At 37.5% G+C, this 26,916-nt stretch overlaps 1 protein-coding gene across 2 annotated transcripts in view; it reads right to left on the reverse strand.

Annotated features, from left to right (window-relative positions):
• Positions 1–3,369: 3,369 nt before the first annotated feature.
• FRRS1 (ferric chelate reductase 1) overlaps positions 3,370–26,916 on the reverse strand; it is a 57,048-nt gene continuing 33,501 nt past the window's right edge. For both annotated transcript variants that reach the window (XM_027582773.2, XM_027582782.2), the window contains exons 7-16: positions 20,604–20,702; positions 19,130–19,277; positions 12,001–12,114; positions 10,491–10,603; positions 8,793–8,879; positions 6,761–6,858; positions 6,154–6,212; positions 5,188–5,331; positions 3,979–4,040; positions 3,370–3,896 (exon numbers count right to left, since the gene is read on the reverse strand). In XM_027582773.2, the coding sequence (XP_027438574.1) occupies positions 3,804–3,896; positions 3,979–4,040; positions 5,188–5,331; positions 6,154–6,212; positions 6,761–6,858; positions 8,793–8,879; positions 10,491–10,603; positions 12,001–12,114; positions 19,130–19,277; positions 20,604–20,702 (1,017 nt within the window). In that variant the 3' untranslated portion in view covers positions 3,370–3,803. The remainder of the gene's footprint in view (positions 3,897–3,978; positions 4,041–5,187; positions 5,332–6,153; positions 6,213–6,760; positions 6,859–8,792; positions 8,880–10,490; positions 10,604–12,000; positions 12,115–19,129; positions 19,278–20,603; positions 20,703–26,916) is intronic.

Here is a 26,916-nt window from a genome sequence, read left to right on the forward strand (position 1 = left end):
CATCAAATATATTCAGTATTATGCAAGCATAACCACAACCAATCTCCAGAACTATTTCATCATCCCAAACAGAAACTCTGTTTTATTTTATTTTATTTTTTTTTTAAAGATTTTACAGAGAGAGACACAGCGAGAGCCAGAGCACAAGCAGGGGCAGTAGGAGAGGGGGAAGCAGGCTTCCCACGGAGCAGGGAGCCTGATGCGGGGCTTGATCCCATGACCTTGGGATCATGACCTGAGCTGAAGGTAGACGCTTAATGGCTGAGCCACCCAGGAGCCCCAGAAACTGTTTTAAACATTTAAACATTCCCTCTTCTCCCTCAGCTCCTGGTAATCACCACTCTACTTTCTTCTCTATGAAATTTAACAAGTCTAGGTACTTGAAATAATAAAATCACACCCTGGTTGTCCATTTATGCCTGGCTATTTCACTGAGCATAATGTTTTCATGGTGAAAATCAAAATTTTTTATAAAACAAAAATATACATTTTATATGCAAAAAGGACTAAAGTTTAACACTGTAATCAAACAGCACCAACATCATCAATAACATGTACAAAGCACCTTTTGTTGAAATCACTTCATTCATTCCTCACAACTGCCGTGAGGAACCAGGTTCAGAGAAAACATAAGTCACTTGCCCAAGGACAGGCAACTTGTAATATAAACATGCACACACAGATTTTCCAACTCCATTCCCAAACTTCTGGTCCTTTTTACTTTTTTTTTTATTTTTTTAAAGATTTTATTTATTTATTTGAGAGAGAGAGAGCGAGCACATGAGCGGGTGTGGGGGCAGGCTGAGGGAGAGGGAGAAGCAGGCGCCCCGCTGAGCAGGGAGCCCAACACGGGATCACTCCCAGGATCCCGAGATCCTGACCTGAGCTGAAGGCAGGCTCTTAAGCAACTGAGCCGCCCAGGCGCCCCGCTCCCAATCCTTTTTAATTGACACGATCAGCTGCCTCATAGCCCAACACCACCACACCACTTGTAAGGATGGTCAGGAGAGACCCAGGGGGAAGGGAGAGCCAGGGAAGGCTCCAAGGACAAGGAAGGTCTTGAGATAGAACTTGATAAACTAGCTTTTGCTACAAAGAGAGAAACACAATGGGCATTCCAGGCACCATCATGACCATCCGGGACCTGAGTGCAGATGAGCCTGGGCACAGCGCAAGGAGGAAAGAAGCAGGATATGGGTAGGAACAGGGTGTATCCTCATCAAATCTGAGAAGAGCTTAGAAGACTCCTATCTTTCATTCCCATCTATAATGGATTATCTTAAACAAGGACATTTGTTCTTTTTTTTTTTTCCTGCCTTACCAGAACACAGAGATAAATAAAATTTCAGCCAAAAGCTACATGTGCCCCTAGAGCTTCCTAGTTGGCATGGACTGCCAGTCGGCACTGTCTTTTTTCACTGCATCCCGCACTGAGACAGGATGTGGAAGGGATGAATATCGCTTCACACACATTACAGCCAAAATCCTGATTGAAATCAAGTAAGCACTAGGGTGATTTTGATTCATTTATTCACTAACTTATGCCATAGGCTACCTAACCCTTAAGATTCATCTCCACAGAGCAGAAAATAATAAAAGCAAAAAATAGCCTCAGCTGTGAACACTATCCCAACCGTAGTTTTTGAGAATTTGTTTCATCTTTTCCAAAAAACATACTTATTTTTATCTTATAGAGGAAATCATCTTTAGGAAGAAAACTTATGATTTTGATCACTGGGGTCAACACTGCTGAAGACCTAAAGACATTTAGTTTTACAAACACTCCTATCAAAAGAAGTTGTAAAAAAATTGTTTATTACAAAAACAAGAAGAAATAATGACAGGAGTGAAAAATAAGCATTTTTCAATCTGTGGATATCAACGATTCATAAGCAGAAAAATCATAATTTGGTATTAATAAAATGGTGTCTTTATCAAGATTAAATAAGAAAGACTTTTTGGACAACTCTGTATATCAATTGATGATACAGCAAAATAGTGCCAACAGATGAATCAGGGAAAAAGAAAAAGTTAAAATAGCCTTAGTACTAGAGACCCAATAACCTCACATGTTTGAAAACTAAACACCAAGGTTCATTTTCCCTTTAAAGGAAGTTTCTTTGTCATATACAGAATATAATTAATTAAAAGAAATTTATTAACCTTTAAGCCCCGTGTAATTGAAAACTGGAGGAAAATATTTTAGCGCACACTTAATTTTCTATATTTAAAAAAATGTTTTTAACGAAACTATTTAAAAGGAAAGTTTAGACCGTAAATAGCCTGACACTCACAAAACATGAACACAGAAGATCCACATCTCAACCCTAAGCTACTTACGATAAACACCTATATAAGGAACAAAACTAAAACTCCATATCGTTTTACCCCATAAAAGATGTAGGAAACACAGACAAGGCTATTATTTACACCAAATACAAAAATTAGGTCCTTGGACTAAGCAGAAACTGTAAGATAATCAGACAGAACACCTAAAAGATAAAATACGCCTTCCTAAATATTTTTTTAGGAATGTCCAGTCTTGCTTGCTTCCTCTGCTTAAGATAGTGATATTCATTTATCACAGGGTCAGATGAATGTAAAGGGAACTACCAAGCAATAGTTACAAATAATCATGGTTAGAAAACAAACAGAAATGTAACCAGAAACATAATAATAGTCCCTAATTTCAGTTTCTAACTCACAACCCCAGCCCCCTCTCCCTCCCAAAAAAGGCAGAAACTTTTCAAATAAAGATTAAGAGTTGGTGAATTTAAGGGAAATGCCACTCCATGGTATTACCTAAGGACTAAAAATGAGTTAACACAATGAACAGGAACAAAGCAGTACTTTGGTATTATGGCGCCACCCACTGGCTAGAAGTCCTCATAGCAAATATGAAATCCATCCATTAAAAAAGAGACTATTGGAGTAGGAAGGAATATATTCTAATTCATTACAACATCAGGAACTTCTAACAAAAAAGAACCATCCATATTATTTATTACCACAAAGAAAGAGAGTAACTGCTAAATATATTCACAAGGGTAAATTTTATTATTTTTGAAATGCAAGTCTACAATCTCCAAAAGCTAGGACTTAAATCTTAGAGTAAAAACAATTAATATATAAAATGTCCTTTCAGCCCTGTAACTGAATATATAGATACAGTCTTAAGCAGAAGATGCACACTTGCATTTCATTGCTAAGAAAGAAATTCTAATATCCATAATATATTTAAATGTTAATACAATGTAAGTTAAGCCCCACTTCCACCTTTACCAGAGAAGTAACAGAATACATAGAAAAAAGGACATGTCCAAAAAACTGGACTGAAAAACATAGTTTCTCAAAAAAAAGTCCTAAGAAAGACCATTCAGATAAACTAGCATAAATATTTTCCTTAAAACAGCACCTTTATAGTCCAAAATATATTCACTTTAATACAATCTCCATTTCCTCCAAATAACATCATTTCTGTCTTTCCAAACAGTTCTTTTCTTAAATGCTAACATTCTAAAAATCTCATCATGGAAAATATCTGAGAGTCATTTCTCCTCAAGGACAACCTTCCCTGGTTACACTCAGAATCATACATAAAGGCTTGACGTCCTTTTTAGAGTCCATAGGACCCTGATGAAAGTTGATCTCTAAAGACCACTACTCAGAATTCCTCTACAGGTATGACCTGCTCTTCCAATTCAGAAGTCATGAATATGCTGCAGGCAGTCAGTATAAGCTTCAAGTTTCTTTGGCTTAATGATCATCATCATCTGGTCTGCAAAGCCAAGGTCTTTGCTTGCTTAGAGTTGGTTGATTGCAGATAAGAAGATGATGAGAAAAGTCACATTCCCACAGATATAAACTGCAAACACCACCTTTTTAAAAGCGTGACCCTGAAAGAAAAAATTGAGACATGAAAGAAAGAAATGACTATCACTGAAGTTTGTGTCAATAAATAAGAAAAAGAGGACTTACTTCTGCTTCAGCTACAGTAAATGACTGAAGGATCTGAATTCTGGCATCATCCAGTATTTCAACTGTCAAAAACAACAACATAAGTTTGTAAGACCCGTGAGTATGCCGGTAAACTAACTTTCAAAAAACAAAAAGTCCTGTTGTGTAGCATTTGTTGATTTCCAGGTGTATATTCTCCCATATCAAGCTACCAAATGTTGCAAACTTCCGGAACATGTAAGGCGCTCACAAACTGGGACAAGTGGACTACAGAACATATTTGTCAAGGGACTTAAAATAGGCCTCTTCTCCTGGTCAATAAACACCACATCAAAGTCTTAACAGACCATGTTTTAAGTACATATGTATTTTAAATAGCAAGCCATAATTCAGTGGTCATCAGAAACCCCATGTATGTGACCCTATTGAGAACCAAAAATGGCAGGATAGATACTTACTACTCAGCTCCTAAAAGCTGCCCAGGCTCCTAGATTCACAACAAAGAGGTCTTATTTTTAGAAGGCCACCTTAACTTATCATTTAGGGGGGCGGAAACTAAGTAAGACACAAAGGACACAGCCCAGAAGCCAAGCTAGTTTAAAATGTCACGTAGTTTCATCGCTTCTCGGCCTTTTGGCTAAGATCAAGTGTAAAATGTCACGTAGTCTCTACTTATGTCTCCATTCCTAATGGCTATAGGTATCTTGACCCTGCCTAAGGTCCATTTCGCACTAAGATCAAAATGGACTTGCCACTAGAAAGCCAGGGTAAAAGAAGTTCTTCCTATCTAACTTGCCTAGTTAGCTAGCTATATATGATGTAGATGGCAACTGAAGTGTTAGTACATGGTAAGTTTATCAAATAGGCAAAATCGGCCTGCAGCTTTGCCCTGTGTTGACTTTAGGCATCTCTTCTTCCTCCAGTTCTGAGTTCTCTCAGCTCCATGCATTCAGGATTCTCAGTGTGGACTGGCTCCAAGTCAGACAAGCATTATTAAAAAAGACTTCTTCCCTAAAACCTAAAATCGTTCCCTTTTTTTCCTCATAAATTGTAATACTAATGAGTATAAAAAGCAAGGGCAGAATATTTCCATGAGTTCTAACACTGACTAATCACCACAGTTTTAGTGAGCCATCCTGTAAGAGCCAACCATCAGTATCTAGAAACTAATCACATTCCTAGAGTTTGTATAAAGGTGATTCTACATAACATGCTGTTTGAGCAGGTTACCTTTTCGAGAAAGTCGGTAGGCATGTATCTCCAGAACAATCTCCGTCCCAACGTGCCAGGCTACAAATCCAATCATTGTATAGGTTTTCCATGGGCCAGGAAGATCTAGTCCTGGTAAATCCATTCCCAGGAACATTGCTGCCACTACATTTATAAGAAAAATATATATATTCAAATGTAGTCACCCTCAAGTGAGGTAATTATGTGTGTATTATATCAAGTAAAACACAGTAAAAGAGTTTATGAGATGAATTAGACTAATATTTAAGACCAAATAATTAACTTAATCTTTTTTTAATTGTAAGACTAGAAACAGTAAGATGGGAAATTATAATTATGATCTATTAATTGTTTAAAAAGAGACACTCAAACTTTCCAAAATGTTTTAAGTCTGCAATGTAGGAAAGGGAGAAAAGTATGGAAATCATTGTTCACTATACTCCTCCTTCCACGAAGAACCCCCAAAGACTATCAAAACATAAGAATACGAGGTGTCAGTTTATGTATTTATTATACAAAGCATCAAAATACATTGGATAACCACATCTGACTTTTGAAAATCACCCTTCCCTGGAAGGCACCATCTCCATGGAAAGGACCTGCAGACAGAAGGCTGGGACGCCCACAGCCCACCTCAGCCCAACTCACAAATGACCCTCAACTTGAGCATTTGGCTGTTAGCACAGCTTATTCTGTGGACAAAGGCAAATGCTAAAAAAAAAAAAAAGAGTCTTAGAAGTAAAGTTTTAAAGCCATTTCAAAAACCTTAAACTTAAAACTGAAATAATGACTTAAATAGTCACCTCTAGAAATTACTTTCTGGATTTCAATGTTTAAGGCTGATCTCTCCTCAACAACCAATTACTCCAATTAATAATACATCTAAAAATCATTTAAGCCAAATTACCACCTGCAATATAAACCACCAGCAATTATATAGGAATAAGTGGCATCACAATTACTTACCTGCTATTATTCTAGCAGCTGTACCCACACTCCAGTGCGTCCAGTTAAACATTTGCCTTCTACCAAATAAAGAACCAGTCAGTATTCTCCAAAGTGATAGAACTACAATTAATTCCCAAGAGAATAAAAAGCACGCAATTTCCCTTATTGCCTAGGAATTAGGTATCTGAAATACATTTTAAAGCCCCTTAAAGTAAATATAATTTATCACTGAATTTTATAACATGCAAAGTGTTTTCACTTAAAAAGGAGTTCATTTAAAAAAAAAAAAGAAGAAGAAGATAGCAGGAGGGGAAGAATGAAGGGGGGGAAATCGGAGGGGGAGATGAACCATGAGAGATTATGGACTCTGAGAAACAAACTGAGGGTTCTAGAGGGGAGGGGGGTAGGGGGATGGGTTAGCCTGGTAATGGGTATTAAAGAGGGCATGTTCTGCGTGGAGCACTGGGTTTTATGCACAAACAATGAATCATGGAACACTACATCAAAAACTAATGATATAATGTATGGTGATTAACATAACATAATAATAATAAAAAAAAAGGAATTAGTTTGCCAAATAATGATATCCACATTAAGACCATTTATATATAAAAGCTCTAAGTACCTTGGGTCATGTAAAGTTGGCCTGAAGGCTGCCAAAAGAGGCTGAAGAACTGCTAAAATCATCACTATACAACCAAGGTACGGATGATAACCTGCATGCTAAACAAAGTTACATGATTTTAATGGTCTCGACCTCACCCATCAATGTAAATCCTCAAGTTAAAAATAATACACATAGATGATGTATTCTTAGTGTTTTTCTGTAGCTTAAAACATTTACTAATAAGAACAGGCACCATTCACTGAGCACCTACTGTATACCAGGCATGTACTTTATATCCATTATTCCTGATGCTCACTACAATGCTTGACAGTTACCAATACCCCACTTTCATGGGGAACTGAGGCTTAGAGATAACAAGCAGTCTGTCCAACGACACACAGTGTGTAAATGGTTGTGCTGGAATCCATGTAGGGTGCTGCCTCTCCCCCATCAGGATGTTAGATGATCACCAACACCAGTACAGCCCACCTAGGACTAGTTAGTATCCCCATATCAAGAGCAATCACCCCAATGTATGGTAATTTTGTTTAGAACTCTGTGTTTCCCTGAGCTGAAGGTTCCATATGATTCCCTGAAACTCCAATGCTTAACAGAGCCTTAATCACTCAACAAATGTTGATTAAATGAATAACCCATATAGCCACTGCATTAAAATCTTAGCTCCTCTGTTCAGAATGGAGGGATAACCTGAGAAAAAACATCAACAAAGTATTGCAACACTGTCAGCTCCACTCCTCTCTTAGAGATGCTACATGCTTGCTCAAAACAGAAGACAGTAGACCGCTTAGCACAACTATTCCACTTAAAAACTTAAGAGAGAGACTAAGAAGATGTTCTAACCTGTGACATGTTTAGGTGGGGGAATATTACAGTCTGTTGTCACTGACTGCCATGCTTGGGTAGGCTTTAAAATCTGTGATCTAGAACAAGGGTATAATGGTTTCTAAGCCATGATGGGAAGCTTTGGTCAAGAGGAACAGTAAGCTGACAAAAGAACATTATAAAAACACGCTCAAGCTATGGACTCGGTTATAGACGGATAAAATTATAACCAGGACCATGGAGAGGCAAAGTGCCTCTATTTCATAAAATGACAGTAACAACAGCAATGAAATTCCTATATGTGTTTAGAATGTGCACGAAACTATCCTAAGTGCTTTCAGCTAATTAACTCTCAATTCTCAAAAAGCCTGTGACATGACTACTATAGTCTCCCCTTTATATGATCCAATTCATAAACTGCAAAGACTGCAACTACAAAGCTCATAAAATAAGCATTACTCTTGTCCCAAATACCTGCATAAAATAAGGTTCTGATGTCTAGGTTCATATCAGAAAATCTTCATCATTTCCTTTAAAAAAAATAGGTTGACCAATTTAGAAACTACCTAAAAAGCAGGAGGGAGGTTTCCTAGTGACCCAAGATTCATCAATCTTGCCCTTATAGCAACAACGCAAATGGAAACATCAAAGTTTGAGATCAAATTCTGACTGGCTATGAAATCGGAGAAATGTCGTGGAAGCACAGATCTGACCTTAGGTACATCACTTATTCTTGGTAAGCCTTATTCATTCATTCAATATTTACTGAGGACCTACTATATACCAGAAGCTGCTCTGGGTGCTGAAGAATTACTGGTGAGCATACCAGTAAATATCTTCGCTCTAACATTTGCTTAGTGGTAATCATAGTATTAGTTAGAGAAAACCACTTACAAGGTTCACGTTCCTTAGATAGCACACTGAATTTTCACTGCTCCATAGTAAGAAAACTCACCCAAGCTATGTAGAGTATTCATAACGTTTGATGCAGCCTAAAAATATATTTCATTATCAAGTAATCTGCAACGACATCCTCACTCTATTTCCTGACCCCCCAGCCATATGGAACAGTTGCCAGATGATTAAAAAAAGGAAAGAGAGATGTACGCAGAAATACCTTTTAACCTCTCATTTGAGAATGAAACAGCAACCTCCTTTGACATCAAAATGAATTTATATAAAAACATCCTGTTTGAGAGATACCTACCCAACTCCAGCCTCCTCTGTAAACAAACGGCAGAACAAAAGCAATGCAGGTAAGGGCGGTGGTCGTGAGCATGAGCATCCGATGCACCTGCAAGGGTGAAATGTAACCATAAGAATACAATTAGCCAACTAAGAGGAAGGAGTTGGCGTTACTGTGGCAAGATGACTGAGGGGTGGGATTCACTGAAGGCATGCATTCGATGGACATCTAATCACCGTTTGCTGTGAGTTAAAAAAAAAAAAAATTAGTAAACGACTGACCTTAAAGAAAACTCTAAGCTGCCATCCTCGTCATTCAAAAGCATTTGCCAAGACTTCACCTGCACAGAGCAGCATTAATGGCTATTTCACACACGCAGCATACCTACTCGCCAAAAGTCCTTCATTTCCTTCCTTTATTAAGTTCCACCACCAAGCACAGTGCTGTACCAGATACCATGAGACAGCAAGGAAACTGAAAATACTGTCTCCCGAGGAGCTCAGCATACAAGTGAGGAGATGAAACATATATGAAATGTCATTCATTGTCTAAATCATGCAAGTGGAATAACACTGTTAATTGAATATGTCAGGATAAATGGTGCAAACAAAAACTATCTCAGGGAAAGGAGGACACGTAATCACTCTATATATCATACTACATGTAGAGACAGCAGAGTTTTAAAGGCAGTAGAGAACTAAAGTGGTAAAGTGGAGACACAAAGAATTTTCCAATTGGGAATATCCATACGAGCAGATGACACAGAGAGAGAGAGAGAGAGAGAGTGAAATCAAAGGCAGAGACAAAGGCGAGCAAGGTGCATAGCAGTAGTGAGAACATACAAAACAGACTGACCCTGTCAGCCAATAGTGAGAAACCAGGTTAGATAAGGTAAGTCTTAAAGGCTACAAATTTATATGTACATAAAGTTTCAAGAATACTCCTTATAAAGTTCAAACTATTTCAATAAACAGTATTTTCTCAAAAGCAGACATGTACATGCTATCTCAACACAGAATCACTGATCTTCCACTATATGTGCAACATCTACACTCCATGACGTGTGAAAGAGAAGGTTGTTTTGCTTTGTTTTGAGGTGTGCTTATTGACTCCTGTCTTTCTATTAAGTCTGCCTCCTCATCCCATGCAAAAGGGCAGCATGAAAAAAAAACACTTCTAACTCCTCTTCCCACCTACAGAGTAGATAGATGATCTTAATTAGTGAGTTAGGGACAGTCTAACATTCATTGGCATCAACCAGAGGACAGACCCCTGTTTGGAAATGCATTAACCCTCGCTACTTCTTTCTTAGGCTCTCCCATCCGCCTTGACCTATCTGTACTCAGTGAAAGCAGTGAATGAATGCTCTTCCAGGCTCTACCCTCGTCCAGTAGGCATGTAAGTCAGGGTCTTTTGGGTCCCAAAGTCTATGTTGCAAAGGGATGCACATGGTCCTGAGACATTCTCCAATCCAGCCTTACCCTCATAAAACTGTCTCTATTTTGACCACCATCAAGTATCTTATGTCTCTTCCCAACTGGTTAGGAAACCAAAGAGCAAAATGAAGGAATTATTAGGATTCCACAACTACAACAACTATAACCACAAAAAAAAAAAAAGAAAGAAAGAAAAGGTAAAGAAACCCACATACTATGTATGTTTTCATGTTGCAGTGTTCAAATAATATGGAAATTGCATTAAACTTTTTCTCCCGCCTACCTGAAACCAAGCTGCTTGACCAAAGAAAGTCTTTGACCAAACAGATTTGAAGAACCGAGCAATGAGCACACCTATGCTCACGGTAGTCATCCATGCCACAAACATTAAGGCACCTGCAGGTGGGAAAATAAAATGGTTGACAACACAAACCACGCTGTTTCTTAAAGGGCCATGCCAAATGCTCAGAACATGGAAAACAACTAAGGAAATACATTCAATGAACGTAAGCATAACCTAAAAACATCCTGCATATCATAGCTTTTACCACCACCACTACTACTTCTAATAGCTAACACTTCCGTCGCTCCTACCGTGTGCCAGGCACTGTCTCTGAGCGCTTTACATGTATTACTCTAATTGATCTTAAAACAATCCCATTCAGTAGTTACAATTATTATTCAGGTTTTGCTGGATAGGGAAACTAAGGAAGAGAGAAGTTAAGAAACTCGCCTAAGGTTACAAAGTTGGGATCCAAACCCAGTCTGGCTTCAGCAACTGTGCTCTTAACCATGACACTAAAACAGCCCTTCTGCAGGTAGGTGAGCATCTTCTCACTTCTCATTCCAAAAACAGTGAAAAACAAATAGGCAGGTTACATGCGAAATCCAACTACTGTCACCCTGGAGCTACTAGTAGAAGCAAATTACCAATAATAAAATTATTTTCAAGCTTAACTATGATGACATTTATTGAAACTCTACTGGAAGGAATAACTCTGGGAATATAAAGGAAATATACCAAATAAGGACAGATTCCCCACCCCATACAAGCATACACTACATTATTCCCCTACTATAGACTACATCTCAATAATTTCCAAAAAGAAATAATTATATAAGATACAGGTTATATTATTTATCCAAAACACAACAATAAACCGGCTACTTTTCAAATGGAATCAACTTTCATCTGTAGAACCAAGCATGTTAGGGCCTTATTTGGGGGCTATTGCTCTTCCAACGTGGTTAATGTCATCATTTTAATGATTTAATCATTTCATGATTAAAATCATGTGTATAGCACTGAGTAATTTGTACACCCTCAATTACTTACACACTGATCAGTTCTTCAACAAAACTGTATCTTTGAAACCAAACTACTGTTAAACAATCAAAATCACAAAGCACTCTTCTATTATAAGCCTTTATTTTAATAAATGGCCTAATTAAGGTCTCACAAATTTAAATTGATTAACCCAGATACTCAACTCTGGCTACAGTTAGAAATAACTAGGGCACTCTTTAAAAATTATAGATGTCCTAAAAGCTCCATTAGTGATTTTAATGTACAGCCAGGGTTAAAACCACTGACTTATCCCTATTTTCCATTTTTAATAAAAAGGAGAAAACATTAAGATAGACATTGCTACCTGCAAATGTTAATATTTAAACACAGAAGATGGATGAACATTTGGTAAATTATGCCCACCACCATTCCTAATCCAGCCAGCACTAAGTCATCAGGTAAATTTATTACACAAAGTAGTAATAATACTACACACGTAACTTACCATGAGCCTTCAGAAGGAAAAAAGAACGGGATCCTCCCACGTTCCTTGGATAGTCTGTCACATTATATTTTTCATATGTAATCAAAGGTTGCTGAGAATGCTTATAAATTTGACCTGAAATTTCACAAAAAGAAAATGAAGAAGAATTACTTCCTCGGGAGACAAGGAATGGAGAGACAGTGGCATGGCAAAGAAACAAACTTTCTTATGGTAATAAAAATAAATAAATATCATCAGAGATGCCACTCATATGCAAAAGCCACATAAATCTATACACAAGCACACATGATCATCTTGAAAAAAGTTAAAGAAATAATTTAGCCAATCAAGAGATGAATCAAAACGAGGACAAAGAATGGAGAAGTTATGCTGAAAGAGCTGGTGGTATGCAAGAGACCAGTCAGACACTGTGAAGTCAAGATGATCACTGGTAATATCAAAAATCACTGAAAATGTCAAATACAATTCTTCAAAGATACTACATACTTTTAAAAATCTGGAATCCTAGACTAAACTAACAGAACTTGGACCTGGACAAAGTGGGTGGATCAAAGACAAACAAAAGCATGTTGATGCAATATTATATTATTTGGCATATGGTCAATTTGGACTGGCTTTGACTAACAAATCAAAATCCCAAATAACGGTGATGTAAACAAATTAAGGATGTGTTATTATTTATTATGTATAAGATTAAGTCTGTGAATGTATAGAATTAGTCTGGTATGTGAGTATGTATGTGTGGCTGTTCATTCTGGGAATCTATCCTACATAAATACTCCCCTTTTACCCAAAGATATATGTATGAGAATGTCTACGAGAAGTGGGGTTTTTGTGCTGGACCAAAAAAAAAAAATTTAAGCAAGCTAAATGTCCATCATTAGTAGAATAAATCATGGAACACACATTATTTTTAGAATACAACACAACTGTCAAAAAGAATAAAAAGAATTAAGAAATTTGATATAACAGATATATAGGAATCTTTACCCCAATAAAATAAGTACTAGACTATAGACTACATCTCAATAATTTCCAAAAAGAAATAATTATATAAGATACAGGTTATATTATTTATCCAAAACACAACAAAACTAAAAATAAACAACAAAAAGCTAGGAAAAAATGATCCATCTAGATATTTATAAAACTACTCTTCTAAATAACCCTGGGGCTAAACAGGAAATCAAAATTTAAATTGCAAATCTTCTTTAAAATGAGTAACAATGAAGACCCTTCATATCAAAACGCATGTGATGCAATCAAGGTACTATTCAAAAGAAGTTTTTATCATTTAAAAAGCATTTCCTTTAAAAAAAAAAAAAAGACTTAGGGGCCCTGGGTGGCTCAGTCGGTCAAATGTCTGCCTTTAGCTCAGGTCATGATCCCAGGGTCCTGGGATGGAGCCCCACTCGGGCTCTTTGCTCAGCAGGGAGTCTGCTTCTCCCTCTCCTCCCCACCTATGCTCTTTCTATCTCTGTCACTGTCTCTGTCTCTCTCTCACACATAAATAAATAAAATCTTTAAAAAAAAAAGACTTCAAGTATTTAAGTCATCATTTAATTCAAGAGGTGTTTACACCAACAAAATATAACCCAGGAAAACAGAAAGGAAGATTGGTTAAAAACAAAGGTAGAAATTAACAAACTAGTAAGTCAAAAATGAAGTCTATAAAAGGCCAATGAAATCGACTGAGTTTTTGGCAAGTCCAACCACAAGATAAAAAGAACACAAACAGTATTAGAAATAAAAAGGGTGACACAGAAGCTGATAATAGAAGATACTCTTCAAAATTATAAGAAAATGCTACATACAACTTTAAGTAAGCCAAAAATATTTTAAAACTAAATGAAATGGATGAATTTATGGAAAAACCTAGAATTATAAAACTTCACCAAAGAAGTAGTAGTAATTCTGGAGAGTAATAATGGTAGAAGAATTTTTTTAATTAGTCAAATATTTCTATCCCTAAAGGTTCAGACAGTTATTATGTGGATGAGTTCTATTATACAATTAAAAAAAATTTTTTAACTTTAAAAATTCTTATTTATTTAAGGTCTCCTAGGGTTCATTCTATGAGATTAGCATAACACCGAAACCAAAACGAGGCATGCATGCGCACACACACACAATCCCACAACCACAGACAAAAATCAATTACAAATATAGATACAAAAAGTTTAAATAAAATATTAGTGATTCAAATCAACTGCCCATTAAGAGAGCTATGAAACGTAGCCAAGCAAGGTTTATCCCAATAAAGTGAGGACTATTTGCCATTCTGAAGTCTATAAAAGTAATGGTAAAATATTATCTCAATTGCTGCCTAAAAGGCATCAGATGAAATTCAGCACATGTTCATGTCATGAACTCTGTAAAGTTAGGAAAAGATCATTTCCTAAAACACCATAAGAGATATCCACAAAAAAAATACAATAAACATGACACAACACTGAATATCAGAAGCATTCCCATCAAATTTAGGAGCAAGACAAGAATGCTTGCCACAGCACCACTACCAGTCCACTTTTTCTGGGAGGAGTAAACAATGCAATGAAACAAAAAAAATGAGGTCTTTGAACCTTGTCGTTACTTGCATAAAATATGATGTTTATCTAGAAAATCCAAAATAATCAACTGGCAAACTAGATGGCTAAATTCAAGATAAACATTCAAAAATCAATAACTTTCCTATACACCAACAAATTTAGAAAATGAAGAAAAATAATCCCATTCACAATAGTTTGTATTAGAAATCTATAAAATAGACACAAAGTAACAAAAAAATATATAAACCTATATGAAGACATGAAGAAAACCACCAGATTTTAATCAATGGAATATCCAATATATTCCTGGACAGAAAGACTCACTATTGCAAAGATGTTGATTATTTCCAAAATAAATCTAAAATTTCATTGCAATTCCAATCACAACCCCAACAGGATTTGCAATGGAATCTGACAATCATTTCTAAAGTTTATCTAGAAGAATAGATACACAACAAAGAGGCAAGAATTCCTGAAAAAGGAGGCCAGGAGGGGAATCATGCTCTATCAAAATTCAGAACCTATTATAAAGCTACAGTAGCTTCAACTGACACAGTAATTGAGTAATGGAAGAATAAACTAGAAATAGTTTGATTTACTGATAGATGTTTGGCACACAATAAAGAGGCTTCTGAAGCAGCAGAGATAAAATAAACTATTCAAAAAATGGTGTTAGGACAACTGGTTATTCATTTCACAAATACTACTATATCATGGCTTGTTTATAACAGAGAGGAGTGGAGAGAAAGCAGAAAACACAAAAAGTTTTATGTAATGAATACCTAGAGAAGAGAGTCAAGAAGAAAGAGACAATAACTATCAGGAATTATACTGAATTAATAGAGTTGTGGTGATGAAAACCAGACCACATTCCACAATAGCCTGAGAGGCAAGTTGGAAGAAAGTGTTTTTAAGCTCTGATTCACTGCAGACCCATAGGCTAACCAAGAACTTAACCTTCATAAAAGCAGAAGTCCATTATAATTTTGGGATTCCTTCGTATGGCTCCATTATAATCTTGGATTTCTGCTCTAAGGCAGATTGACTTCATGTTTAGTACAAGGCTCTACAGTATTACGTGATGTGTGGTATTTCTAAATTGTTAAAATAACTGGTCATGTGATAACGGGGTCTCCAATTCGTTATTTAAATTGGTAGATTTCCTAATTGTGAATTACTTATTCACCCAAGTGAGTGAAAAAGTAATTCACCCAATGATAAGTTCTATCATTTCCCATGACTGCTTATCTCACGATAGGACAATGTCAGCATTCTGGGTGGGAAAAACAGCATTAGAAAAAGGTTTTAAAGGGATTTTACTGCAATTGGGTACATTTTACATTTATATGGGTCACAGAGATTTTATGACTGCTTTGAAAAATGGTTTCGACCTCACAAAGTCTCACTGCTTTTAAGGAGAGTGCAATTTATAAATGGTTCACATACATATAACTAGATAACAGAAGAGACAATGATTTATGTGGCAATTGTATTTTGTTCCCCAATAGAAGGGTAATGGAAAGTTTATTCCCTGAAGCATTAATGCCAAGATTTGGGTTTTGGGGGTTTTTTTTAAGGTTTTGTTTTGCATTTTTGCTTTGCACTCCACCAGTTTAAAAAAAATGAGTCCGGGGCACCTGGGTGGCTCAGTCGGTTGAGCGGCTGCCTTCAGCTCAGGTCATGATCCTGGGGTCCTGGGATCGAGCCCCAAATGGGGCTCCCTGCTCAGCAGGGGGTCTGCTTCTCCCTCTCCCTCTGCCCCACCCCTCTGCTCCTGTTCTCTCTCTCTCTCTCTCAAATAAAGAAATAAAATCTTTAAAGAAATAAAAAATTTTTTAAAATGAGTCTGTGCTCCCAATGTATGTATACTTTAGAACATATTCATGTACTATTGTCTTAATGCATTATGAACACTGTAAAATATATTAAAATAGAAATTTTTTAGATGAGATGAGATAAAATAAATCTAAATAGAAGGTTCTAGTGTTGCTCCTTGTATCCCCTAAACTGCCTTACAATGTATACACCTTATTTGGGAGAACCTTGTCCTAGAGTAGTAAGTTCTCAAACCACAGTACACAAAACAATCACCTGGAATGTTTGTTAAAAATACAGATTCCAAACATCAACGACAGAGATTCAGTGAGTCTAAGCTGGAGTTCGGGAATCTACATTTTCAGCAGTCAACTCCAAATGGTTCTGAAGCAGGTTGTTTGGGGCCACACTATGAGAAACACCACAAAAGATAGATTCTCCCCATCATACCATCAGCATAGCAACACAAGCAGGAGAGGGAGATACAGCAATGCTCCATTCTGCACCTATATTATCCATGAACTAGGTTTTTCTGGGGGAATATTGGAACTATCACTTAAAATATTGTTTCTGTCAGAAAATGCATTTCAATTTCTACAGTGCTGACCTAAGAAGAAAGGTTTGGCATTGTCATACACACCGCCACACACAATTTATTATATAATAGAATTCATCTACTTAAATGAAATTGCTTTTCTTTTAAAGTGTAAATTTTTTAAGTATCAAGTTTTTTAAAAGATTTTATTTATTTAATTGAGAGAGGGAGCATGAGCAGGGAGGAGGGGTAGAGGCAGAGGGAGAAGCAGGCTCCCAGCTGAGCAGGGAGTCTGACATGGGGCTCAATCCCAGGACCCCAAGATCATGACCTGAGCCAAAGGCAGATGCTTAACTGACTGAGCCACCCAGGTGCCCCTAAGTATCAAGTTTTTTAAAGTACAAATGCAAACCATTAAATCCCCTAGCAACTGAAGACATCCATTTGCTTCAATAGTCACTCATGGAGCACCTGTACCATTCTGAGCACCAGAGGAAGCAGTCTGGTATGATGGAAAGGGCACGACTTCTGTAAGCGCAACAGCCTGGGATGTAATTTCTGACTCTGCTACTTGTTTGATTTGGAACAAGTTACTTAGCCTCTCTAGGTTCCAGTTTCCTTCTCTTAAATGGGCAATATAATGCCTATTGACAAAGCCTCTGCGAGACATGAGATATATGTAATGCACAGTAAGTGAGAGCCATAGTAACAACAAATACAATTACCTCTACCTGAGGGGCATCTGTTTAAAAACACAAATATCTGACCCTTTTCCTCATGAAAAATTCAATTCCTACATTTTCCATGTTCAAAAGTGTTGATGACTTAGGCTCTGAGGTCAAAGAGTTTGGGTTCAAATTCCAGCTCTACCATGGACTCATCTGGGCAAATTACTTAACCGCTCCTAAGCCTCTGTTTCCTCCCGGATGAAACAGGGATAGTAAAAGGGTACATATCTAATCTAATTTTTATGAAGATAAAAATGAAGGATCTAACTACAGTGCTTAGCCAGTGACTGGCAGTCATTAGCATGGAGTAGTTTTTCTTCATTATTATCACTTAACCAAGCAATGATTTTCAAGCTATTTTTGCTGTTGCTGGCGCAAACAAGACTACATGATTTGACTAAAATAACTATATATATCACCTACAACTAAATCTACAAATATTCCTAAATTTTCTCGTAACACTAAGGAGATACTTTAACCTGCTTCAAAACCATTGTGTCCCCTTTACCCATAGTATAAAACCAAAACCACATGATAGAATATGCAAAGGCTTTTCACAATTTTACCTACACCACATTTCTGCTCTTCCTCTTCCTTTACCTCACCCCCTATCCTTCCATTCCATCCGCCCAACTTCTCACCATTTTCAAAGGAAGCTATATTCTCAAAGTCTGGGGGCAGTATTATCTCCCAAGAGATGAGTCACTACATACTACCTTGGCATTTCCTGTAGTTCTTCAAAACATCATCAGCCAAGACCTTAAACAAAATCTAATAATCCTTATTAATATGTGTTGCAATACCCACCAGGGCAGTCTTAAGGACAAAGGAAATATTCTTTAAAAAAAAAAAGAGGATAAAGTAAATATTCAAACACAGAAAACTACCGCGGGCTGCACTTGGCATCAAATTCACTTAGATGTGGGACAGAGACAAGCACAGCTGCAGGGCATTTAGAGGTGTTTTCCTTTGATGGGAGATCTTGTAGCACCTTTTTCAGTTGGCCAGGAGCTATTCTCTCTACCCCTCTTCCACCTCCCTGGAGAAAGCTCAGGTTCAAGGAGATAAAGATTCACATTAGACAGGTTATCCTACAAAAGCCAGTATCTCTTGCAACAATCCCACAGTCACTGCTTACAGGATCCCTGCCAGGAATCTGCCAACGTCACAACACTTAGGGAAGCCCAAAGATATGGCTTCTTACTAGGTATTTATAGTTCTTCCTGGTCCAAATGCAGTTTGCCAGCCAGAAGTCATTTTTATCATAAGCATGTCACCTTATAACATAGTTGACACTACTTTTATCTAGTTTCCCAGGAAACAAAGCAAGGTCATTCAAAGTCGAATTGTCAGGCAAAAATGGAAAAGGGTTTTGATAACTCTTTACCCACAAGTGTGTATCTTAAAAAATGAGCAGTTATAATAGTCTCTTCAGGAAAGGTGGAAAAGGGAAGAAGAGAGAGAAGAAAACTTTAAAAGATAGTTTTCATCAATATACATACCATCATCAGCCGCACCATCTGCTAGAAATATGTAGTAGCTTGTGTTTAGATCAAATCTATTCTTAACCCCAGGAAGGGTAATGTTTCTTCTGAAAGAACACTGCATAACACCATCTGCCAGCCTCCAAGCCAGATCCCCAAGAGCACCCTACAAACGTACACAATGGGTCTTCTCAGCACTTTCCACAGATTTGTTAAAAATAAAATATGATCAAAATCCTGACCTGCTGGATTTCCTTTCCAGGAAAACTATATACATAGTGAAATGATTACTACAGTTGTGTCCTTACATACTTACCTTTTTTTGTGGTGAGAGCACCTGAAATTTACTCGCTTAGCAAATTTCCAGTATACAATACAGTTTTATTAGACACAGTCATCATGCTGTACATTAGATCTCTAGACTTACTCATCCTACGTAACTGCAACCTTGTACCCTTTGACCACCGTCCCCCCTTTTCCACACTTCGGAAAAGCACGAGACAAGTTTCTCTTGTAGGAAAAGATGAATTCTTGCCTGTGTCACCTAAATCCTTTTTTTTTTTTTTTTGCATGTTAGAAAAGAATATTTTACGATGAAGATGGTCAGAGCATCAGCTCCTTTTCAAAAGCTTACAGACTGATCTTTAAGAAGAGGCTTAGGTTAATGACACAGAGTTTCTCGTCCAATGAGAAAGAGGAGTGTATAGAGCGGAGACTGGTTCAGTGCCTTGGACAGTTGTCTTCTGTGCCTCTTCTTAGCATCTGTGCCAGAGATGGCCTATTTCTGGTAGAGAAGTGTCTCTCTTCACATGGCATTGGCAGATGAGCATTGATGGAAGCGGTAGCTGTTGCCTAAGACTTCACGCTCTCTGTAGAGCTTTCCCCTGGGCTTGGGACTTCTCCCTTGTTACATGTTACATTGTGGCCACGGGCATATTACTTCCTAATGGTCTCTTCAGTGTTTTTGATTTTGTGTCAGTGGCCAGATGGGGTTAGTACATCTGCCAAAGTTTCTTACCTGGTTAGAGGACTTGTGGGGTTCTGACTCAAAGTAAAAACAGTATTTTGCCAAGTGAGATAAAGACAAATAAGCCAGGAGAAAATGTTTCTTGTATTCCTCAGAGAGGACGTAGGAAAACAATGTATATCAAACCATCATGTTGTATACCTTAAATACATATAATTTTATTAAATTATATAATAATAAAATATACTTTAATATATACTATTAAAATATAAATATAATATTAATAATAAATTAAACATACCAATATAATACTATATAATTTATTTTTATATTTTATTTTTAAAATAAAATAAAGCACAGAAAAGTTTCTCCCAGATTATTATAAGAAAGGAAGCCTGCTGCCAGACTCCTGCTCTGGCTCTGCTTAGGATAGGGAGCTATCTTGCAGCAAAGTTACTCCACTGTTGGCCACACAGCCAAAAGACGGACAAGCCAGGTGGAGGTTCCCAGAATTTTCACACCTACCCTGGAGTCCATCACAGGGTGACTTCGCCCCATCAAATGGGAAGGTTGTATGTGCACAGTTTGATCTTCACGAATACACAAATAAGCATCATCATCACCCTAAAAATATTTGCAAATGAGAAAAATTCAAAGGAATATCAACATTTTGTTTTTAAAAGCATCCCTAATGAAATCAAATAGTATTTGATGCTGTTAAAACATAATTTACTGATTCAATCCTAATGATGCTATGAACTCAAGAGAATTGGCTGCCCAATTTATTAATTTAAAATAATTTTGCTATAATGAAGAAAGAAACAAAGATCAGAAACAGACCCATAAATACAGGGAACAAACTTGGTGGTTGTCAGAGGAGAGGGTGTGGGGGGATGGGCAAAATGGGTGAGAGGCCTTGGGAGACAGAGGCCTCCAGCTGTGGAATGAATAAGTCATGGGAAAAAAAGGTAGAACACGGGGAATATAGTCAATGGTGTAACAGTGTTGTATGGTAACAGCAGATACACTTGTGATGAGCATAGCATGATATTTAAAACTGTCCAATCACGGGCGCCTGGGTGGCTCAGTTGGTTAAGCGACTGCCTTCAGCTCAGGTCATGATCCTGGAGTCCCGGGATCGAGTCCCACGTCGGGCTCCGTGCTCAGCAGGGAGTCTGCTTCTCTCTCTGACCCTGTTCCCTCTCATGCTCCCTAACTCTCATTCTCTCTCTCTCTCAAATAAATAAATAAAATCTTTTAAAAAAAATAAAAAAATAAACTTTAAAAAAAATCTTTAAAAAAAAAATCTTTAAAAAAAAACAAACTGTCCAATCATTGCTGTACTGAAACTAATGTAACATTGTGTGTCAACTATACTTTATTCAATATAAATAAATAACTTTGTTATAATACAAAAGCAACACAATTTCAATGTAAAAATAGATTAAAATAACATGTTTATATGACCATAAACTCAAACACCACTGTTAATGTTTTCATGTATATTTATCCAAACCTATTTGTATTTATACCTATTTTTTCACCCCAAATAGGAAAATACACAGTTCTGTTACCTTTTTTCACTGAACTTATTATGAACATTGTTTATAAATAAATATCTGTGTCTTACAAATTTTCATAACTATAAATGCACTGCACTATATTGGGTTTGGGGGCGGTAACTTTTAAGATGAGGACTGTAATCAAATACTGCTAATGTTGTACACACTCAATAGATTACATATTAAGACCAACTTGTCTGAACTCAAGGAGGTATTTTCTGTCAGTCTAATTCCTATCTACTCTCTAGTCTCCAATATTCCTTAGCTCTAAAAGTTAGAGCTTAAAGTGACTATCAGAGGGCACACAGAATCTTCAAATTACATTTAAATGATGGTACAAAGAAATAATCTGCATTTTAAATTATTGTGTATAGTTTTGGTTCTTTTACTTATTCTAAACCATTCTCCATAAACTATCTAACAAGATCTTTTTATATGTTGTAGTCACTAAACTCCTTAAACAAAGCCAAGACTGAGAATTTATAATAAATTTTGCTATTAATCCCAATGACATTCTAACATATTTTAAATTTATTTTTTAAAGTTCCACCTTTGAGAACTCCCAAGTACATAACCTTAGCAAACCAAGTATTCACTGTTACACATCTTCTATTCAAATAAGAATTAGCCCAACTCAAGAAATTTTGGAGTCATGGTGATTTAAACCAGGAATCAACGAACTATGGCACACACACCAAATTCAGCCTGATGCCTGTTTTTGTACAGCTCACAGGCTAACAGTGTTTACATTTCTAAACCATTTATTAAAAAGAAGAATATGTCATGATGAGTAAAAATACATGAAATCCAAATTTCAGTATCTACAAATAAAGTCTTACTGAAACACAGTCCCACCTATTAATTTATGGATTGTCTATTGCTGTTTCACTGCTACCACACAGAGATGAGTGTTTAGAACACAAACCATATGCCCACAAATTCTAAAGTTGTTATTACTTGGGCCTTTACAGAAAAAGTTCACTGATCTCTAATTTAAACAATGTGTGTTTTCTACACTATCACCTTTGAGGTATACAACCTCTTTTTTTATTTAATAAAACAAATTTTAATATAACAAAATGGTTGATTTTGAGGCAAAATGATGATAAGCCAACTGCCATACTAACTCATTGCAGACAGACCTCTCAAATATTGGAGAGAATGATGGGGATGGAGAAGAAGTAACTCTCAGTCCTCACTACTCTACAGTGAAGAGTATGAGAAGGTTGCTATTACAACCTTAGGCTCCAGGCAATTCTAGAAACCCCAAGTTTGGAGCACAGAAGCACACATGTAAGAAGTTCCACCAAGTTTCTGAATCAGACAGATCCTCTTTCTCCCATTTGTTTCTCTTGAGTCAAGCATTTAGAATGCACTCTGTTCAGAAAACATTGTGTAGATTAGTGTGGGAAAGACAAAGATGACTAGATTGTTCTTACAATCAAAGACTACTTTTTAACGGAGACAGTTATAATAGTATATGAATTACGATAAAACAGGTTTAGACAAAGTACCACGGAAGCACAAATTATGTAGAGCCAAAGGTTTGAAAAAACTTATCAGAAAAGATATTAAGTAGGCCTTAGAAAATAAAAAATATTTATATGTTGATAAGGTAGAGCTGAGATTAAAGGAAAAGTTTCCCAAAAGGAGGAACTTCCAGGACCAAAGACATAGAAATAAAAAAAAAATATATATGAAACTTTTAGGGAACAGGTGATTATGTTAGCTAACACACATAGATGGTAAGGCTAGAAATTCCAACAAGGACTTTGAAGAGTTTTGAAAGCCATGCTAATGAAAAACAACATTTTTCCTATAACTACTAAAGGTTTCTGGGGATAGGATTGAGATGATTTCCATGGTAGCCCAGGAAGAAAACAACAGTGACTGTTGAAAGATGAAATGGAATAAAATTGCTAAAAATTTTAAAGGAGAAATCATGGAGCCAGGAGGACTAGTGAGGGGTCACTGTAGCGATTTGGAAATGACAATAAAGGTGTAAGCCAAGTCAGAGATAGTGAAAATACAATAAAGAGAATGAAGAAGTATGTCAAAGACAGAATCAAAAGATTGGTAGCAATGAACACATTAGCACCCAAAGCTTGACTTCTAAACACTATTCCTATTAAAAGGAAACAGACCTACTTTGAGAAATAAAAATGCAAAACAGTATAAGAGTGGACATCTTGTTTCACCAGAAAACAAAGACACACCAAAAAACTAACAGAGACACATCAAAAGGGCACCAAAAAAAAAAAAAAAAAAAAAAAAACAGCTTGAAGGAACCATATTTGGGTTAATATGAGCATCTAAAACAGGAATGATGATGATAAACTATAACACAACAGACCAAAGGAATTCATTAGTCCATAGTGTGTCACCAAAAGGGAAGGGCAGATGCAGAGAAAAGAAAGTTCTTCTTTTTAGAAGAACACCAGTTAATAAATAAATTAGAAAATCACCATTTTGCAACCACAAATGTAATAACTGTTTCAGGAAAGGAATAGCAATAGATGCTAAAATCATTTGGTAAAATGTTATTGAGGAACAGAATATTCACCCTCAAAGTATTACCCCACGGATTACTTATTTAAGAAAAAATTCGGGTCACCTGGGTGGCTCAGTTGGTTAAGTGTCTGCCCTGGGATCGAGCCCCATATCAGACTCCCTGCTCAGTGCAGAGTCTGCTTCTCCCTCTCCCTCTGCCTGCCACTCCCCCTGCCTGTGCTCTGTCTCTCTCTCTCTCACTGTCTCTGTCAAATGAATAAATAAAATCTTTCTTTAAAAAAAAAGGAGAAAATACACCTTCACAATGGAAAAATCTGACAGATACCAGTGATCAAACATAGAATCATCAATAATGGAATAATTTGACATTACACACCTCTTGATATGATGCACTGAGATAGAGACAAACACTTCTGGTAGTATTTGTGCCAAAAATCTTAACCTGGATCTACTGTACAAACTGTGGAACATTCTACAGAATTGGACGAAAAAGAAATCTAGAAAATAGGTAGGGTAACTGATCAAAGAGATATGATAACTAAATGTATTGGGTGATAAATGATTGGATCTTGGGTCAGAAGTTTTTTTTAAAAACAGCTATAAAGGACTTTATGGGGACAACTGAGGTTTTTGGAATATAGACTATATTGCATAAAATTATTATATCATTATTAAGTTTTCTCAATGTGATCGGATATTATGGTAATTATAGGAGCATATCCTTGCTCTTAGGAGATACTTGCTAAAAATTCTAAAGATAAAATGTCATGAGATAGCTATAACTTTCAAACGGTATGGGAAAAAAATGTGTGTTTTATATACACTTCATAAGTCAATCTACACACACACACACCTGGTGGGGGAAGGAGAGGGAGAGGACATGGCAAGTGTAGATGAAGAACTTATTGGTGTTTGTTGTACTATTCTTTCAACTTTCATGTAGGTTTAAAACTTCTCAAAACAAAAAGTTGGGGGTGTGTAGGAGGAAGAAGGACCTGAGGTGAATAAAAGGGAAGAATCTAAGTCACAACCAACTTCCCTGAACACCAAAGAAGATGGTGGCAGCAATGAATGAAAGTCTATAAACTGCCCAGAACAGTTTCTGAAAAGAAGCAAGAAATCAATAATGGTAACTGCTTTTTTATTACTGTTTTTGATCACCAAGAATGGGGAACACAGGAAACGTGAGGAGGGACGATATTAAGTTCAGTTTTATAAATGATGGTTAGTGTTGTCCAGGAATACTCATCTGGACAAGATCAGCCGGCCACTGGAAATCTCAAGAGAGGCCAGAACTGGCAACATTCTAGAACTCAACATTAAGAAATTTTGTACAGGGGGGGCGGAGCAAGATGGCGGAGGAGTAGGAGACCTAGATTTTGTCTGGTCTCAGGAATTCAGCTGAATAGGGATCAAACCATTCTGAACACCTACGAACTCAACAGGAGATCGAACAGGAGAGTAGCAACAACTCTCTGAACAGAGAAGCGACCACTTACTGGAAGGTAGGGCGTGCGGAGAAGTGAATCCGAGGCGATATTTGGGAGGATAGACGGCGGGGGAGGGGCCTCCGCCGGCCGCTTCTGGCAAGTGATAGAGCCGCGGAGCACAAAATCGGACCTTTTAGAAGTTGGCTCGGCGGAGGGACGTCGCTGCAGTGGCTAAGCGGGGGGTGGAATCCTCCCGGGACAGTGTGGTCTCAGGACCCTTGGGGTCACAGAGAGACCAGGGGTGCCTGAGTGCGCCAGAGCTCCCAGGTATCAGAGCAGGGAAGCCGGCTGCAGAGACGGAGCAGAGTCGCGGGCTCTCAGCTCGGGGTTGCCATAAACTGTGATCTGCGGCCCAGTCGGGGCACGGCTCCCCCAGCAGGGACCCAACAAGCAGCAGATCCGGGGAGACTCCCCTTCCTTCCCGGGGAGGAGCGGTGCGGGAACGCACTGCAGGGATCTGCTGGGTTTGGAGACTCCGCGCGGGGTCGGGTGCCAGAGATAGCAACGCTCGATCACAGGCCGGGTGAGCACGGAGTGCGGCCGGAGACCGGGGACACGGAAGTGACTGCTTTTCTCTGGGGGCACACTGAGGAGCGGGGCCCTGAGTTCTCAGCTCCTCCGAGTGGAGATTGGGAGGCCACCATTTCTGCCCTGGTCCTCCAAAGCTGTACGGAGAGCTTGCAGGGAACAAAAGCTCCTGAGATCAAACCCGAGCATCTTCCTTAGCCCGGACCGACAAGGGCGGGGCAATCCCGCCTCCAGCAAAGACATTTGGAAACCACAGCAACAGGCCCCTCCGCCAGAAGATCAGCCCAAACAGCCAGCAAGCCAAGACCAAGTTGATCGATCAAGGAGAATAGGAGAACTCCAGCGCTAGGGGAATACTGCACATAGATTCATGGCTTTTTTTTTTTTTTTTTTTTTTTACCATGATTCATTATTTCATCAAAGTTAATTTTTGTTGACTTTTTTTTATTTTTCTTTTTCCCTTTTTCAACCAACATCTTATAAATCCCTTTTTTTAAAAAAAAACATTTTTTATTTTTTTTTTCATTTTTAGAGTCATATTTTATCCCTTCATAGTAGTTACCCTTGTTTTTGGCATATATATATAAGTTGTTCTCTCTTTAAAATTTTGAGGTACAGTTTCTTCTAACAGATCAAAATATACCCTAAATCACTAGTGTATGGCTTTGTCCTAGTCTCCTGCCTGATCACATTCTCTCCCTTTTTCCTTTTTTTTTTCTTAAATCTTCTTTCTTTTTTCAAACAACT

Source organism: Zalophus californianus, chromosome 4, assembly GCF_009762305.2.
Source record: "Zalophus californianus isolate mZalCal1 chromosome 4, mZalCal1.pri.v2, whole genome shotgun sequence".
Classification (NCBI taxonomy): domain Eukaryota; kingdom Metazoa; phylum Chordata; class Mammalia; order Carnivora; family Otariidae; genus Zalophus; species Zalophus californianus.